Genomic DNA, 19,645 nt, shown 5'->3' with positions numbered 1-19,645 from the left:
TGGTCTTTTTGATTTTATAATTTAAACCGCCAACCTTCATTATTATTATCATCATCCTTTTATCGATTGGATAATATATCTAGTTGGCAGAACTGTTTTTTATTAAAGCCAGCTGGCATTTGTTTCTGCTAAAGGCATGTTTAGTCAAGCATCCAAGGAAAATGGCAACACAAACCGACTTGTTCTGTATACGAATTCTGACCCATTTAAAAAATCGGTTGATTATCAGATAGCACCCACGTGAAGTGCCTTTTCACCTTGCAGTGACAATTCTACCTTTTTGCAATGCATAGAGGTGACTCTAATAATTAAGGAGATACTCCAAGTACTATCAACTGTGTTTTGTCTCATTTTCAGTCCATAATTTTTCCCCCCCTTTTTCTAGACGTGATTGATCTTACAGGAGATGATAAAGATGACCTTCAAAGGGCGATTGCACTCAGTTTGGAAGAGTCAAACCGGACGTTCAGAGAGACAGGAATTACTGATGAAGAACAAGCCATTAGCAGGTAAGGTATTGTTTTTGTTATATTGTTTAGCTTGTCAGGTTAAGCAAGAGATTCCAGTGCAATATTTAGAAAATCAGCAATATTTCCATGAATAACATGCAGCGCACACTGACTCATTAGGATTCACTATTTATTATTACATTTAAAAATCTGTTTTTTTTTTCTTTAAAACCACCAAAAAGTACTGGATGGGGGGGGGCGGGGCGAGACCGTGTATTTCCTGAGATCGTAACCTTATTCCATTGAAGATAAGTCATACATGTATTGATTTGTAGTGGCGACCTATCAAAATCACACAATACAGGGAGTGCAGAATTATTAGGCAAATTAGTATTTTGACCACATCATCCTCTTTATGCATGTTGTCTTACTCCAAGCTGTATAGGCTCGAAAGCCTATTACCAATTAAGCATATTAGGTGATGTGCATCTCTGTAATGAGAAGGGGTGTGGTCTAATGACATCAACACCCTATATCAGGTGTGCATAATTATTAGGCAACTTCCTTTTCTTTGGCAAAATGGGTCAAAAGAAGGACTTGACAGGCTCAGAAAAGTCAAAAATAGTGAGATATCTTGCAGAGGGATGCAGCACTCTTAAAATTGCAAAGCTTCTGAAGCGTGATCATCGAACAATCAAGCGTTTCATTCAAAATAGTCAACAGGGTCGCAAGAAGCGTGTGGAAAAACCAAGGCGCAAAATAACTGCCCATGAACTGAGAAAAGTCAAGCGTGCAGCTGCCAAGATGCCACTTGCCACCAGTTTGCCCATATTTCAGAGCTGCAACATCACTGGAGTGCCCAAAAGCACAAAGTGTGCAATACTCAGAGACATGGCCAAGGTAAGAAAGGCTGAAAGACGACCACCACTGAACAAGACACACAAGCTGAAACGTCAAGACTGGGCCAAGAAATATCTCAAGACTGATTTTTCTAAGGTTTTATGGACTGATGAAATGAGAGTGAGTCTTGATGGTCCAGATGGATGGATTGGTAAAGGGCAGAGAGCTCCAGTCCGACTCAGACGCCAGCAAGGTGGAGGTGGAGTACTGGTTTGGGCTGGTATCATCAAAGATGAGCTTGTGGGGCCTTTTCGGGTTGAGGATGGAGTCAAGCTCAACTCCCAGTCCTACTGCCAGTTTCTGGAAGACACCTTCTTCAAGCAGTGGTACAGGAAGAAGTCTGCATCCTTCAAGAAAAACATGATTTTCATGCAGGACAATGCTCCATCACACGCATCCAAGTACTCCACAGCGTGGCTGGCAAGAAAGGGTATAAAAGAAGAAAATCTAATGACATGGCCTCCTTGTTCACCTGATCTGAACCCCATTGAGAACCTGTGGTCCATCATCAAATGTGATATTTACAAGGAGGGAAAACAGTACACCTCTCTGAACAGTGTCTGGGAGGCTGTGGTTGCTTCTGCACGCAATGTTGATGGTGAACAGATCAAAACACTGACAGAATCCATGGATGGCAGGCTTTTGAGTGTCCTTGCAAAGAAAGGTGGCTATATTGGTCACTGATTTTGGTTTTGTTTTGTTTTTGAATGTCAGAAATGTATATTTGTGAATGTTGAGATGTTATATTGGTTTCACTGGTAAAAATAAATAATTGAAATGGGTATATATTTGTTTTTTGTTAAGTTGCCTAATAATTATGCACAGTAATAGTCACCTGCACACACAGATATCCCCCTAAAATAGCTATAACTAAAAACAAACTAAAAACTACTTCCAAAAATATTCAGCTTTGATATTAATGAGTTTTTTGGGTTCATTGAGAACATGGTTGTTGTTCAATAATAAAATTAATCCTCAAAAATACAACTTGCCTAATAATTCTGCACTCCCTGTATTATTTTGACAGTGATTTAGTGAATTTCCAAAGTATAGTACTATCTTTGATCTTTCATATAAAGCCATGTGATGCATGTTTAATAGTTGAGACACTTGCTGTTTAGAAAACATCTCGTTCTTTTTATTGTGCTCTGTTAATTTCACTTTGCTAATGTTCATTAATAAATGTAAGCTGGCTATCCAGAACCAGGCTCACTAGTGCCCTTTATTGTTCTAGTATCTTGAGTTTTATATGCGGGAAAAAATCTTGCATATCTTACAAAGGTCTTGACTTAAGAAGATTTCCCCCCCTACGTAATGCAGAAGGAGTTAAAAACCCTCTCTACAACTTACTTGGGTCCAGCACTAGCTGGTGGAGGTGACCTAATGCACATGCGTGGCAATAGCTGTGCTCTTTCCCATGGGGATTCCGATGATGCTGGGTGCCCTCATGCATATTGTTAGGACATCAGGCGACAAAAAGTCAGTTACCTTTCAGTGCTAAATATTGCAGTTTATTTAAAAATAAAAAATAAAAAAATGCTATAATTAGCTTTGCAGGGATATGGGACAATGCACACAGACCACTTAAATGAGCTGAAGTGGTCTGGGTGCCTATAGAGTTCCTTTAAGGATAGAGGCAATTGTACAAGTTTGGAACCAAAACAAAACCTGGAACTTGTGCTATATCTCTGTTCAACTGAATGTTATAATACTGCTTTTACTGCATAAAATACACATGACCACATTGCTCAAGAGTACAACAGTACCCCCATGTACAGGTCTTATGGGATTTTGGAAAGTTACAGGGTCAAATATATGGTTTTTCATATTTCAGTTAATACACATTGAAATATGCCAGATTGGTTTGCTGGGCCTATGTTGTCTTAGAGACTGTATGGCACCCCAGGAATCAAAATTCCCCGCATTATGACCTACTATTTCCAAAAGTAGACAACCTAGGGTGTTCAAAGTGGGGTATGTACAGCCTTTTTAGTAGCCAGTTGGTCACATTCCCTGGCCAAACTTAGTGTTCATATTTGTTTTTATTTTGTATTTTAGTTTTTTTGCATTTTTCACGCATTAACTGCCCTTTCACCAATGATTATATGTTTTACTGCGCTAAAACAATACATTGTGTTCAGAGAGAAGTATGTACATAGAAATAATTTATCAATCTACTATATTATAAAATATACTTGGATGCTACTACAACAGCAGACCCAATGAGAGGGGCTACATGAAATTTATGTAGGAACTATGGATGAATAAGAGACCGTCATCTACCATAACACCAAAACAGCTGTTTAAACAACGTTTGAATATCGTGGAAGATGGGTTCACAGCTGGAATAAGGAAGAGGAAGATGGGTTCACAGCTGGAATAAGACAGACTACAGAAAACATCAACAATGTGCCATGAGGAAGAAGAAATTCCTATACCCACATCCATACCTGGAGAGATTGCCAACCTGAATCCCTGCCCTAAAATGTCATAACAAATATAAGAAAAATTATCCTAGAAAACCTAGCATTCCTTGAACAACGGACAAGACTACCCAAGATCACTACATCTCCTTTATGGCCTTCTGGTACTTGAACTTCTTTTTTGCTTGATCATCTTACCTCTTGTTGCTATCATCTGCCCACACTTATCTAGTCCAAACGGCTTTCTGATGTCCTTTGGTGGATCAGTGAGTCAGTGTCCCACTCGTTCTTGGCATACAGCTTGATGTCGTCCATGCAGAGTAGGTGGCTGATGGTAGCTCCACTCTTGAATCTGTAACCGTATCCACTCTTCTTGATGATCTTTACTATGGAGGTTGAGGCCTATGCAGAACAGCATTGTGGATAGGGCATCACCTTGGTATATGCCACATTTGATGTTTACTTGTGTTATTATCCTGGAATTGGATTCTAGAGTTGTTTTCCACTTGTCCATCGAGTTCTTGATGAAGGCTCTTATTGTCTTGTTGTCCTTGTATAGAGCCAAGCATTCCAGTATCCATGAGTGTTCTAGACTTTCTTGTAGTCTACCAGTAGTTGGTGTTGTGTTGTTTCCAATCCCCTACTGAGCATTACTCATGTACTGACTCATGCGTATGGATCTTGGAGTCTATGATGCCTGACAGGACCTTCCATTTAGCAGGTAATTGGTCGGTAGTTGGACGGTGGTGTTCCCTTGTGAGGGTCCTTCATTACCAGTATTGTTCTGCCTTGTGTTACCCAGTCAGGGTGCGAGCTTGAATAAAATATATAAATTTCATTCTAAGTGTATTTAATATATATATATATATATATATATATATATATATATAATGTATACACTTACAATGAAAACAATATAAAGATATAAAAATGAAACTTAATTCTACGTGTATATTTATGGATTATTTATTTTACATATTATGTGATTTTACCAATAATATTTTGGGGACCTGCCAGACAACCCAGGCATTCCCCATGCAGGCACTACTGCAATCCAGCCGATCCGAGACATGAGATCGCAGTGTCGTCGAGATCACATGACTCGAAGTAGCGGGATTGACTGCCTTGGTTGTCAGACATACCCCTCCTGCCCCCGGATCGGATCCAGTGAGGAAGGTAAGTATAGAGGTTGCAGGGAGGGCCTGACCGTTATTGGATGCTATGATGCCATAATAGCATTAAAGGTCTCCTTTTTTAGGATGGCATGGCAGGCCCTAATGTTGGGAAGGGTTAAGATCTGGGGTGGGGGGTGGGGAGGGTGGAATATGCATAGGTTTAAGTGCTGTTGGTACCGAAGTATCCAAATGCTGTCTTTTTTGCTTTAATTTACTTTTTTTTTTTTTTTCTTTTTCTTTTTTTAAACACTTAGTATTATTTTTTGTGCTGAAAGGGTTTTAGAGGCAAGCATTGCGGAAAACAAAGCAAGTCTGAAACGGACGCATCCAGAGGTATGGAGTGACTCGCCAAATCCCTATGACCGAAAACGACAAGACAGCTGTCCTGTTGGTCTAAAGAATGTTGGAAACACTTGTTGGTTCAGCGCTGTCATCCAGGTAAGATAAGTGGCAAATCGGGATAGATATATATACTTTTTGTAAGCTGACTTCACAACTATAAAATCTTTGCCTTACATACAAGCTAATTATGCAGGGGAGCAATAATGCTCAGGTACCAACCCTAGGGGAGGTTGATTGCAAATTGTAGCTTTAAATGTAAATAACATATACAAGCTCAGCCATGGCTGCTCTTGGCAACCCAAATCTTTGTGAATTGTATTCCCCATTAATCACTTTGGTACATTCATTCTAAGTAAAATGCACATTTTATTGCACCAGTCCATTGTTGTTAAGGGGAAGATGGAATCATTGGTATCTGTTTGACTTGTGGAAGCATGGAACAAGCCTAATGATAATGTTGATCTTAGGCTATATTCTGTTGTATAAAGTGTACTGTGCCTCAAGTTAGGAATGTGACTGCAGCAATCTCATTAAATCACTGCAGCATTTCTGAATGCCATGGAGGGCCACAAACAAGAGGCTGCTTTTACTGTAAACTATGAAAGGAATATTACATGTTCGTGTTGTCAATTTACAACAGAAATAAAAGTGAGAGCATCAGAATAAGTGGATCCTGTTACAGAATTATATGTTGATATTGCAGAGGTTTTAGAACTAGAACATGCCCTTTAAAACGCTAGCACAAATGAATCAACAAAACCATTAAGTCAGTGGACTCTTTAGATGAAGAAATAAAAGCAGGAGCATATGTAGTAATTCAATAAGCCAGTGATCTCATATTGACTCATGTGAAACCCAATGCTGTAACACTGGGGATTATGACAGTCAGGATATTTTATGTTAACTAAATTTATTGTCTGCGTGTCTTTAAAATAGACAGAAGTAAGTCATTTGAATCTAATATCCTATTTAAAGAATATCTATGTTTGTAGATTTTGAAAGAGACTCTCTTTATAGTGGGTATGGTGCAGCCCCCCATTTTCTGTGAAACTGCTTTTGGAGCAGTCTGTTAAAAATGTGTTTCTTCTTGGCACCCAAAGTCTGTCCTTTCTTCAGTCATTCTTGTAATGCCAAACAGTCACTTTGTGTTGTCTGTGCAAAGCCATTCAGCCTTAAAGCCTTGCCTGGCTGGGATAGGTTTAACCCATCACTTTTTGCCTAGCTGTCCAAGGTTGGACAGTGCAGCTGTGAATCTTCTGCACTCTATCAGATAATCTGCCGAGCTCTGATTCAAAAAGTAAGACAATAATACAAGTTGTAGTAGTTATGGTGCATATATATGTTTGGGAATGTGTATGAAATTTTTAGTTTGCATGCATGTGAGAAATACCCGTATTACACCAAATTCTGTTTTCAAACATGGCCGCTAGCCCATTCATATTTTGTGGCCACTGCGCCTCACCCCCTCCGATATGTCAAGTTCTTCTGGCTGTGGAAAGATCCACCCATTTGTGGCCACTAGAACTTTTAAGGGGGAAAAAAGATCTGAGAAGCATGGAGAATCCCATTGCACAAGTGATACATGAATTAACGAAGCACATATTCCCTTACCGTTAGATTGATAGTGTTATGGTTTTCAAATTAAAGTAAAGCATTCAATTAGGTCGGTGGGTGAGACTACATCAAACAGCTTACACCCAGGACTGGGGACAAAAATTAAACATAAAGGGGAAAAAAAAAAAGAAATCTTTGATCTTATGAACAAATATTTGTGTGTGTTGATAAAATATAATTTTTGCTCCTTTTCATATGACGTGTGTCTACTTGCCCAAAAAATGGTGGTCTGAAGAGAAGGTAGCAAGTATGATTTATTCCCTCGGTGCTGGCTCGGGTCCGCCTTTGCTCCTGAGACTTAATGCGACAATGGTCATGCTCGCATGACGATTTCCCCATTGGAAAAATCTGTCCCCATGCATAGCATAAGGACGTCCAGCGTCCTTTAGGCGACCAGAGGTTGCCGAACGACCCGGAAGTCCCTCTTGTGGATGTCGGGTAGACCATAGACATAAAATACATAGACGCCGCATTATGTGCTGAGCGGCGAGGAATGCGGTAGCTATCTTGGACCGGTTGCCGCTCTACTGAAGCTATTGAAGAACCCTTAGAAAGTCCATCTCACAAAAGGTAAGTGAAGGACTTGGGGCACGTTAATACCCCTACCCCAGCCTATCCCAGCACACATAATCATTAATACCCCTACCCCAGCACACTATGTGTATTTAACACTGTGTGCTAGGGTAGGGGTATTAACACTCTGTGTGCTGGGGTAGGGGTATTAATGACTGTGTGCTGGGATAGGCTGGCGTAGGGGTATTAACACTGTAGGCGTAGGGGTATTAACACTGTAGGCGTAGGGGTATTAACACTGTAGGCGTAGGGGTATTAACACTGTAGGCGTAGGGGTATTAACACTGTAGGCGTAGGGGTATTAACACTGTAGGCGTAGGGGTATTAACACTGTAGGCGTAGGGGTATTAACACTGTAGGCGTAGGGGTATTAACACTGTAGGCGTAGGGGTATTAACACTGTAGGCGTAGGGGTATTAACACTGTAGGCGTAGGGGTATTAACACTGTAGGCGTAGGGGTATTAACACTGTAGGCGTAGGGGTATTAACACTGTAGGCGTAGGGGTATTAACACTGTAGGCGTAGGGGTATTAACACTGTAGGCGTAGGGGTATTAACACTGTAGGCGTAGGGGTATTAAGGACTAGGGGTATTAAGGGGTAGGGGTATTGACACTGTAGGGGTAGGGGTATTAAGTGCCCCGAGTCCTTCACTTACCTTTTGTGAGATGGACTTTCTAAGGGTTCTTCAATGGCTTCAGTAGAGCGGCAACCGGTCCAAGATGGCTGCCGCATTCCTCGCCGCTCAGCACACAATGCCATAGACGTGCGGCGTCTATGTGTTCTATGTCTATGGGGTAGACAGCAACTAGAGGGGAGTTAACTCTTAATGGTAATTATTGCAGTTTCTTACCACCTGCTAGCTTGGATTTACTGGACTTACTGTTATTTTTTTTTTATTATTATTATTCTTTATTTTTGTTGTGCACATTAAAGGTGACATCCAACATGTTTCTCCGTTGTGCCCCAACAGCTGCAGCGGGGTTTGACCAACATAAAGCATTTGTATGGTTAAAACAGTCATACCGATAATTGTTTTGCACTTTTTAATTGTTTGAACGTGAATGTTGTGGTGTAACTGGGATGGGTTATAGAGGTGGTTGCGAGTGTGTAGTTTGAGATTATGTGTTGATTAGTCTGGATTGGTGGTAGGGATGTGTCGGGTCGGGCTGTTCAGTTTGGAGCTATCGTATTATGGCTTGTTGTGTGTTTAATGAGGGTGGGTGAACTGGCCCTCCATAGGTAGTACCCCTTACCAAGGGGGTGGCGGGGGGGAGAGCCGGCTGGTGTGGAGCCGGGCACCTGCCATGTAACGCCCTGTTTCCAGGTGTTGTGAGTCAAGAGGTGGTAGGTTCTCTTTGTGGGGACTTTCGTGTGTGTAGTGCTTTAACACATAATTAATAACTATCTATGAACTACTTATAACAGGCTCTGGCATAACACTTTGCAAGCATGTGTAGTCTCTTAGGGGTTCAAGTCCCTGGGTGAGAGACCGGGTTGGCGGCTGGAACGAACAGAGCAACTCGGTGTGGGTTCCAGCCATGAGTGTTTGTCCGTCCGTCGTCGGCCATCGCCTGGGATGGTAGGCCCAGTGCCGTGAGGAGGGTCGAGGCGTCTGTCAGCGACGAAAGTTTGTGTATCGTTCCTTCATGGTTCACCACTAGTAGCCTGGGGGACATCCAGTGATATTTGATGCCAGCTGATCTTAACTTGCTTGTGAGTGGTTGTAGAGACCTCCGCCACTGCAGGGTGGACCTTGTGAGGTCCTGATAGAAGGTGAGGCTAGCGCCTTCGAAGATGAGCGGCGTCTTACCCCGCAGCGCCGACCAGATGGAGATTTTGTGGTGGGAGTGTGAGCATCTCACTATGGCATCCTGTACAGTTGTCGCTGGGGCCTTGCTGGACTTAGGCAGGCGGTAGGTCCCGTCCAGGGTGACTTTTTTTGGCTTGTGCAGCTGGCAGGATGGTGGCTACCAATCGCCTCACATAGTGTGGGAGTTCCTCTGGGGTTACCGTGTCTGGGATGCCCCTTATCTTAAGATGGTTTCTCCTTGACCTGTCATCCAGTGCGGCTTGGTGTATTGAGCGTGATTGTTGCATGGTTTGTAGGTGTTGGATGGCTTCCTGTACCGTGTTCATACCTTGTTTAAGGTCTGCAATGTCTCCCTCTGCTGTTCTCACTCTGTCATTGACCCTCTGCAGGTCTGCCTTTATGACTGCCACGTTAGCCGCCAGTAGGGTTTTAATTTCTCCCACCAAATTTTGGAAATCCCTCTGGGTGACTGGGGCTGATCCATCCTCTGTAGCCTGTCTGGTAAGCCCTGTGTGTGACTGGGCAGGCTGTGTGTTAGTCTCGGTCGGTGGAGCGTTTGCTGTGCTTCCGCGGCCCTGTTGTTCCCAGGCGGCGCCATTTGTGGTAGAGGCTGCCTCTGGAGCATATTTGCGATGTTCTGCGCCCCTGATGGTGTGTGTGGGGGCGATTTTTTGGGACCTGTGTCCCATCTCGGCTGCTCTTGCGGCCTGATGTGCCAGTCTTTCTCCTGTCGTACTCGGCGGTGTGTAGACGCCAAACAGTGCTGCCAGGTCCAGGCTTTTGGTGGTGTGGTAGGCCCCGGTTTTCCGTTTCTTCCTTGGCGCCTTGGCCGCTTGGAAGAACGGCATGTGGCGTATCGGGGTTGCACCCTCGGTGCTTTCAGGTGATTTGCCCGCGTGAGTGGTTTTTTGGGGGGGGGGGGGGGGTATTTTCCGATTTAATTACATCGGAGCTGATGCGACTTGCGTCCGCTCCGGTTCAGGCACAGGCTCCGCCCTACACTGTGAGATTTGACCCTGTTATTTTTTATGTTGCATGACTTCAATATTTTTAGCCAATTGCTGGCTAAGATTGATTGTCATTCAACTATAACAAAATTAATTTGCAGGCTGGGTGCCTAATTACAGAAAGGAAATGTGGCGCTGTCTCGGGTTGGTTTTGTGGGGGAGCTGTCTGGGGCTGCTATGTGTCCATGTAGGCAGGTCTAAGTGAAGGATCTCGAGAGACGGCAGTGAGTCAAGACTGCATTGATCAAGAGACAGTGGCACATGTTGAGAACATTTTTAAAAATATACCTTCAATTGCAAATATGCCAACATATTAGTACAAAGTTTGATGTTCAACTTGAAACCTGATAATTACACAATTTCTTGGTCTGTGTTATAAAAAAAATGCGCAGTGTGTGTGAAAAAAGTTGATAAAATGGGCATGTTTGTCTGCCGGTCTTGTTTATTTGGGAATGGCGTTTTAGTTTGTTTACAATATATGGGTCTACTCCTCTGAAATCCAACTCATCACGAGTCTTTAACAGATTGTAGCAGATGGCAGACCATTGACACTGCTGTCAGCTGTTGGGTAGAGCTTGTTTACTCACGGACTTATTTATTTGCTTGTGTTGTTTAGTCTGAAGCACGGCTTGATTAAAACTTAATGCTGGTATATTCCACACTTTCTGGCATCGTTAAACAAAACTGAACTATGGAAACACAGAACATGCATCAAATTAATACTAAAATAGTAATTAAAAATAGTGGCTTATTCACTTTATAAATCGGCAAATATGGAAAATTGCCATGCAGAAATAAAATGTAAATGTCAATGTATACATGGGATGGCTGTACAGGTACTCCTTAAGTTATTTTGTTCTAACCTTTGCAGTTCTTCAACACTTTGGTCTTTAGTTAATAACTCCAACTGTAGACATGTTTTTCCCCAAGGGTGAATTCTATTTTTATCTATAAATGTATGGATATACGTATTGGACTTTTACAATTCACCATTCACATTGATATATAAAATGTGTTTTTGTTGATCCTAAATCTAGGCTTAAACCCAGAAGAAATCCCATTTTCACAGAATACAAGCTTTCAAGACACTACACGTGTATTTCTGTCTCGCAGAGCAGAGTGCTACTGCTGAGTTAATTAGTAGTGGCGACAGACAGAGATCCTTTGATAGTTTACACAACAGCTTGCAGATCATTCTTCTAAGTCAGTCTGTCATACAGTGTCTGGGGAATGGTTTAAAGAGGAGGTAAAGTACCTGCACATTAGTGAGGAAGTGAACAGGCAGTTGCTTATTCATATGACATTTCAAAGAGTTTACTGCAATTTAAGGTAAATGGGCAGATTCTCAGTTATTTTACTCTGGTCTATAATATTAAAGCTTTCCAGTTAGCATTTTTTAAACTCGACACCACTTGATGTGTTGCAAGTTGAGTTTTAAAGTGTTTTATTTTGAACATTGCTGAAGCTGGCTTGAGTGGACTGGCTATTAAATGAACATTCCAGTCTCAAATCACTTCATCGTGCTGAAGTGTTTGAGGGGTTAACCAATTTTCCCACTTTATTATTTTCTAAAAGTGCATATTTCAAGAGAAAATTGCACTTTATAAAAGTCGTTCGCAGTATCCTTCCGGCTGTCATTGAGGAGGGTTTCCTGCCTTACTCGCTTTGAGAACGATTGTTCAAAGTGGTAGATAGGGCTTCTCAAAAAAAAAAAGAAAAAGATTGGATTCAGTAATTCTCTGTGAGGAGCATACTGTTACCACACATGCACCATTCTCTGTGAGAAGCATTGGATTAGGTATTGATGATCTTCTGTAGGACAGCATGGAATAGCAGTAGTAAGATGGTTTTGCTGCTGGAAAGCATGGGGCCTTAATTCTGCATGAAAAAAGGAACACTCAAAGTACATTTAATTTTAATGTTGGAGTGTTCTTTTACCGCACATGAATGAGTTACTGAGCACGTCGACCATCCAGACAGGGGTCCCAAAATCTTAGGGAGCATTAATTTACTTTAATGTGCAGACCACGTCCGGACTGCTGAATCAGCTGAAATCCCCATCGGCAAGGGAGTCTCCCAGCTGCTGCTCTGCGGGCAGACTGAATTGTTGGTGCTGACATTGTGGATCGCTTCCTCAGCATGCTCTGCCAGAACTTCTCGAAAATATAATTGAATGCTTTTTGAAATCTCTCACTTGTGAATATTTTAAGCAGGGAAGTTCAAGGAAAAACTCTTACCGTAATTTGGTCTGAAGGTCAAGGTAGTCAAAATTGGCACTAACCTTCAAGTTAATGTTACTGTCTCAGTCATGAATTTAACACTGTTACTCGCAGATTCCTGTACCTCTAGATGAGTGATTTAGGTACCAATCTCCATTATGTTCTCTGGTTTGAAGCCTAATTGTTGATAACCTGTTTTAGCCCTTCTGACAGTCCTTACTGCATGACACAGTAGCGGTCATTATTACGTGAGCATGTTCTTGTTGAGGGTACATTGTGCTGTGCAGTAAATCACTTTTTGAAGCCAACAGCCTCTCTGCAGTGGGCACAGGCTACACGTGTAATCCAGGATCGAACGATCTACAGGTCTCCTTACTAAATGCCAAATATGCTATAGTTATGGTAAATTCTGCTCCTTTCATTTGGGTATTTCGAACTCTGCGAGGGAATTTCCTTGGCTGAGGACTTTATTCACAATCGGCCAAATTGAAACCTTAGTGAGACGAATGGGTACATGCTATTTTCAGCTTGAACTGAATGCTTTTTTGATAACCGTTTGAAAATAGCTTAGCTGAATTGTAATTGAATGGCAGCAGAACTTATCGGTTATAGGAAGAAAAAAGGCAAAAGTAGATATTGAGGGGTTTTAGAGCTGCTGTATTTTTATATATTTAAGGGTCATTGGCGCTTTGGTGTTTCATTGTTGGTGGCCTGGCATTGTGAATAGCTGAATTAGTCATGGTATAAAGAAATACTGCTGATCTTAAAAGGTAACCAATTGACAGACTATTGGTAATGTACATTTTGTTAAAAAGACAAAGGCATGTCAAAAATCATACAACTGCGGAGGGGCGGGGCTTACCAATCGTCCTGACCAGACGCCATTTCCCGAAGCTCCCTAACATCAAGCCAAATCCAAACGATAACGGCAGAACCGAACCCGATCCGGTCACGGCACCAGCACGAACAGGTTCCGTAGAGCTGACAGAACCGATAGATGCCTTTCTTTCAACCGGCAAAGTCGGTCCGGCAGAAATACAAACCCGGGGCTTACCGCACGCTGCAAAGCCTAGAGAACCTCCTGGGAGGCGGCACGCAGACCTGGGCCGAGACGCCTGACACCCCGTTACCACTCGCATTGCCAACAACAATGCCGGGCATGGGCCGGCGTTCACAAAAAACACATGCCCCAACGGATGGCAGGGATATCGGGGCCATGTTCCAAAGACCCACGCATCCCCGGACTCCTGTTGCAAGCGATACGCCCGACAGAGACACGAGCGCTACACAAGGCCATACTGAGCCCGGAGGCTCGAAACACTCACCGGTAACTCAAGCCGAGCCACTGGATGCAGCTGATGACTCAGCGCCGACAACAAAGAAGGACCTGAAACTCCTCTTAGCAGAAATCCACAACTTGCTTGCAGCAGACTCGGCCATCTTAAAAAGAGAGGTACGAGCAGTGTCGGAGAGAGTCAAGACTACCGAATCTGCCATAACACAGGTGCAATCTCACCTATCCTCAGTGACAGACTCTATCACAATGCTCCAAACGCAACAACAAACACTAGCACATAAAATCACCACATTGGAAGATCGCCAGAGAAGGAACCATATTAAAATAAGGGGCATCCCCGCAACGACTACGGCGGAGGAGCTGCCCCACTATATTAGGAGGCTACTGGCTACGATCCTACCACACGCTGTAGCAAAGAAGGTCGCAATAGATAGTGTTTATCGTCTCCCAGGCCACTCTCCCCTTCAACATAATATGGCCCGAGACGTAATTCTTCGTTGCATCTCCCTACCCGACAAGCTCCAGATCATGGCAGCGCTAAGAGGTAGGACACCTCTCACTTTCGAAACCTCAATCTTAACCTTTTACCAGGACCTGGCAAGGCCCACACTGCTCCTCCGCAAGTCCTTCACCCCAGTCACAACACAGCTCCGGGCAGCAGGACTGGCCTACCGATGGGGGGCGAACGGCTCCCTTACTGTATCTCATGGCGGGACTACACATAATCTGCCCTCCGTGGCTGAAGCGACAAACTTTCTGGGGACCCTGGGGCTACCATGCCCGAGCAACCCCCCCACCTCGGGAGCACCAGCGACGGCTTGGGACCCCGCATCCATAAAACCATTCGTACCAAGAACGGCTGACCTGCAAAGCACGGAAGACCACGATTAACAAGCACGAACTCAGGCTCTATATATTAACGTTAAAGTTTGGTTTGATTTTTATGTACTTTTATGTACTTGTTTTACCGCTTATTACCCAACCTCGACTTAGTTAGGGACAGACCTAACTTACACTCATACAGGCCATAACATCGGACAACGAGACCACAGGAGTGGCGACTACTACCCTCCCCCCCCCCACCCCCCCCCCGTAACCCCCTTGGTCAGGGGCCTTAAACTCGCAGGCATATACTAATCTGCACACCTGCCTCTCCGGCCGCCAGGCCCAAACTCTGCACTATATGCATCCACCCACTCAGATTGAAGTAAGCACGATCACTATAAGCACGCTATAATTAACGGGAACGGGCGACTAGAGCGACTAAACTGAGAACACTCATATGGCAGACCCCATTGCGGACAGCTCAGAGATGTAATCAGACTAGACACCCACACCCATCACTCTTGACTAAGTAACTGACCACTAGTGCACGACCTGTGAAGAAGCCGTACTACGACTCATAATCAACGGTCTCTCACTGAAGTAACTTTAAAGTTACCACATGACCACACATATCACTAGACAAACTGACCGTACATAAGTTTGTAATAATATACTTGTATTATAATCATAAAAATTGTGCATCTGCTCCATTGCCACATGTTTGCATCACAAAATACTTTCGCTATGGCTGTTGTGGCTAAGCAAATTGTTATGTCAATAACTGCACTCAAAAATAAAGACTTTAAAAAAAAAAAAAATCATACAACTGCTATTCAGTTCTAACTGAATGGTCCTGCTCAGGCAGTATAATTTTAGCCACTGATGGATAACTTGTGGAAAATCAGCAATTTTATTTAGAATACAGTTCCCATAATAATTGGTGTATCCCATAGGGTGGCTGGACGTTTAAGTAAAGACATATTCGGATTAACTTGATCATTAATAAACTGATTGGAGGGATGATCTGTTGAGTTCTTGATTTGGAATGCTCTTTGGTATTGTTGAGTTGGGTGTATGGATCATTGGGAGTAGGTGGTGTGGGTCACATGACCCCCTTGCCCCATCAAAGCAACACGTCAGGTGGCTCACCAATTGTGTGTCCCCTACGGTGATCCCCTCATGGTTCCACAGGTTTCAGGGTATTGGTTATTAAGGACCCTGTACGTGGGGTACTCTCCGTTAGGCTGCAAATTGTGATTTGTCTCCTCTTTGAGGGTGGTAAGACCACGGTGATTTACCAGAGTTTCCGCAGTTGTATCTCTTGTGAACTGCTGCACATTCCCGGAATACGCTCGCCGACGGGTGGCAGGGGTGACAGTATTTTTAAACTCAATATTTAATTTCCTTGCACTCTCAGTCATGCAATTTTATCTTTAAGTTTTGATTAAACTATTAGTGCGGAAACAGAGCTCTAGCACATAAGTGTAAAAATTAAAAATTGTAAGTGCGTTTCTCTCATTGAAGTGTGCATTGGTCCAAAGGTAGGAAAATTATGCAAGTAAATTTGTAATGTACTGTAAAAGTAAGAGCTTTGTTTGCATGATTTTTTTTTTATTTATAAATATTTTACACTTTCTAAACCATTTAAAAAATCATGATCCCAGCTTTCATTAGCCTGTCAAAAACTGTGATAGACTAAATTTGCACTTGGCAATATCCTCATTTAGATAGGACATCTCAAAGTTCAGTAAGTTGATTTTCAGCAGCCATATGCAGCTAAACTGTTTTGAAACAAGTAGGTTTAATAACGTGGAAAAATGAATTCAGAATGGTCTTTCGAATTCATCATCTGTGTTTCAAAAACAGAGCTCAGTCTGTATGTCACAGGTAACTTTAAGTACTTATTAATGAAGTGAGCAATTATTTACATTTTATGTTTGTTTTGCTTTTTTACCTTGTCATAACTTGTAATTTTACATTGTGTTGAAAGCCACTTTAAGTTAATTCATATGTGTGTATATATGCTTTTTTTAAGTCTTTGTTTAATCTGTTGGAATTTCGAAGACTGGTCCTCAACTATGTTCCTCCTACAAGTGCCCAGGAAATGCCACGTAACCAGAAGGTAATTTTTGTAAAATGCTGAATTGTTTGTTTCTGTTGTCTTCCCTCAGTGACATTCTGGGAGTGTAATTGTTTTTCTTCTAGGCTTATCTGTGTGAACTTATCACACCTTTCAATAGATCATAAAACATACCTCCATTAAAATAAACAAATCATCTGGTTTTGTGTGCTACGTTCTTCCACAATTTCTTCAGGTTTGGATGCCTACAAAGTATGCAAAGCACTACTTATTAATTTTACTAGAGGACAATCATTGTGTACTGTACAGGTGATACTCGAAAAATTTGAATATCGTGCAAAAGTTCATTTATTTCAGTAATGCAACGTAAAAGGGGAAACTAATATATGAGCTAGACGCATTACATGCAAAGAAAGATAGTTCAAGCCATGATTTGTTATAAGTGTGATGATTATGGCTTACAGCTCATGAAAACGCCAAATCCACAATCTCAGTATATTAGAATATTGTGAAAAGGTGCAATATTCAAGGCTCACAGTGTCCCACTCTAATCCGCTAACAAGCCATAACACCTACAAAGGGTTTCTGAGCCTTTAAATGGTCTCTCAGTCTGATTCAGTAGGAATCACAATCATGGGGAAGACTGCTGACCTGGCAGAAAACCATAATTGACACCCTCCATAAGGAGGGAAAGCCTCAAAAGGTAATTGCGAAGGAAGTTGGATGTTCCCAAAGTGCTGTATCAAAGCACATTAATAGAAAGTTATGTGGAAGGGAAAAGTGTGGAAGAAAAAGGTGCACAAGCAGCAGGGATGACAGCAGCCTGGATAGGATTGTCAGGAAAAGGCAATTCAAAAGTGTTGGGGACTTTCACAAGGAGTGGACAAGAGCCACCACACACAGACGGATCCTGTACATGGGCTTCAGATGTCGTATTCCTCTTGTCAAGCCGCTCCTGAACAACAAACAACGTCCGAAGCGTCTTACCTGGGCTAAAGAAAAATAGACATGGTCTGTTGCTCAGTGGTCCAAAGTCCTCTTTTCTGGTGAGAGCAACTTTTGCATCTCATTTGGAAACCAAGGACCCAGAGTCTGGAGGAAGAATGGAGAGGCACACACTGCAATATGCTTGAAGCCCAGTGTGACGTTTCCACAGTCTGTGTTGATTTGGGGAGCCATATCATCTGCTGGTGTTGATCCACTGTGCTTCATTAAGTCCAGGGTCAACACAGCCGTCTACCAGGAGATTTTGGAGCACTTCATGCTTCCTTCCGCAGACAAGCTTTATGGGGATGCTGACTTTATTTTCCATCAGGACTTGGCACCTGCCCACACTGCCAAAAGCACCAAAGCCTGGTTCAATGACCGTGGGATTACTGTGCTTAATTGGCCAGCAAACTCGCCTGACCTGAACTCTATGGGTCATTGCCAAGAGAGAGTTGAGACATGAGACCGAACAATGCAGAAGAGCTGAACGCCGCTATTGAAGCATCCTGGTCTTTCATAACACCTCAGCAGTGCCACAGGCTGATGGCTTCCATGCCACCCCGCATTGAGGCAGTAATTGCTTTAAAAGGGGCCCAAACCAAGTACTGAGTCCATATGCATGCTTATACTTTTCAGAGGTCCGATATTCTATGTACACTCCTTGTTTTATTGATTGCATGTAATATTCTAATTTACTGAGATTGTGGATTTGGGGTTTTCATGAGCTGTAAGCCACAATCATCGTACTTATGACAAATCACGGCTTGAACTGTCTTGCTTTGCATGTAATGCGTCTATCTCATATATTAGTTTTCCCTTTTACATTGCATTACTGAAATAAATTAACTTTTTCTTCGAGTATCACCTGTATATAGATGTAGCAATTCCTTCCGTAGAGATGGACAAAAGCACTAACTGTGATATATACGTTGTCACACAATGGTTGCATATCCCAATATATTGTACACAGATAAATGTCCAATAGATACAGTCCAGAGGACACAAAAGTCCCTATATAGATACAATGTTTTATGCAGTATGATTCAAAACCTCAGTTTATTAAGTAATAATAAAAATGTAACAAAACCACAGCAAAAGAGAAAAAAGGAAACTTCTAAATACACACAAAAGAAAAAAACAGAGGCTGTTAAACTCTGCAGTATTGGAGGGGTAGAATGGATTCTAAAGCAATGAAGGCTGCTTGTAAATACTTTAATTAAAGGCAGGAGGAAATAAATAAATATGCAGGTTACACTAGCGCAAAGTAATTATAGTAGGTAAAAAGTTATTAATTTACAGTGGGTTAACCAACTACTGTAAGATGCTGAGCACTATAGAACCTATCAAAATGAATAGAAGTCAGTACCTTCTACCTAAACAAATACTCCCTTGGATATATTTTGCTTATGAATGGTTAGCTGGCTGTTGCAAATTGCTGAGCAGTATGGATCTTATGATGTTTAGCGGCAATTAATAGAAATCAAAGACCCCCCCCACCTGAAAGGCATCCTTGGGAAATAGTCACTGACAGTAGAGAGAGCAGCTAAGCCTTCATAGAAACTTCCTAAAAAAAATCCACTTCAAGGTCGCTATCTGAAAAAAATTATAAAATGAAGGCTGAAAGCTACTCCAAAGAAAATTTAAAACAAATCCTAAAGAGGAAAGGCTGAACCTTGCATGCTAACTTAAAAGTAGCCCTTAACTAAACCCCATTTGAAGAGAGTTTCCCCTCATGGGTATAATGCAGAATCCCTCATAAACTATCCATAGTGTAAACAAAACCGTGCAGTGATTTAAAAAAGAGAATAGGGGACGGGGCCAAGCCACCATGCTGGCTGGCCGCATGGAAAACCAGCTCATGCAACTAACCACCCTTTTGACCCATTTACGTGGTCCAGCTTGGCATCAGGTGCTGAGGAGTGACAGCCCACAGCAACAAGA

At 42.3% G+C, this 19,645-nt stretch overlaps 1 protein-coding gene across 9 annotated transcripts in view; it reads left to right on the top strand.

Annotated features, from left to right (window-relative positions):
• USP25 (ubiquitin specific peptidase 25) overlaps positions 1–19,645 on the top strand; it is a 96,495-nt gene that overhangs the window by 30,316 nt on the left and 46,534 nt on the right. For 5 of the 9 annotated variants that reach the window (XM_063448463.1, XM_063448427.1, XM_063448473.1 and 2 more), the window contains exons 4-6: positions 386–509; positions 5,202–5,385; positions 16,673–16,759. In XM_063448463.1, the coding sequence (XP_063304533.1) occupies positions 386–509; positions 5,202–5,385; positions 16,673–16,759 (395 nt within the window). The remainder of the gene's footprint in view (positions 1–385; positions 510–5,201; positions 5,386–16,672; positions 16,760–19,645) is intronic. The other 4 variants (XM_063448436.1, XM_063448499.1, XM_063448454.1 and 1 more) reach the window with 1 other exon arrangement.

The sequence above is a fragment of the Pelobates fuscus genome, chromosome 1 (assembly GCF_036172605.1).
Source record: "Pelobates fuscus isolate aPelFus1 chromosome 1, aPelFus1.pri, whole genome shotgun sequence".
Classification (NCBI taxonomy): Eukaryota; Metazoa; Chordata; class Amphibia; order Anura; family Pelobatidae; genus Pelobates; species Pelobates fuscus.
The sequence above is the reverse complement of the archived record's forward strand: the minus strand, read 5'-3'. Positions and strand labels throughout refer to the sequence as shown.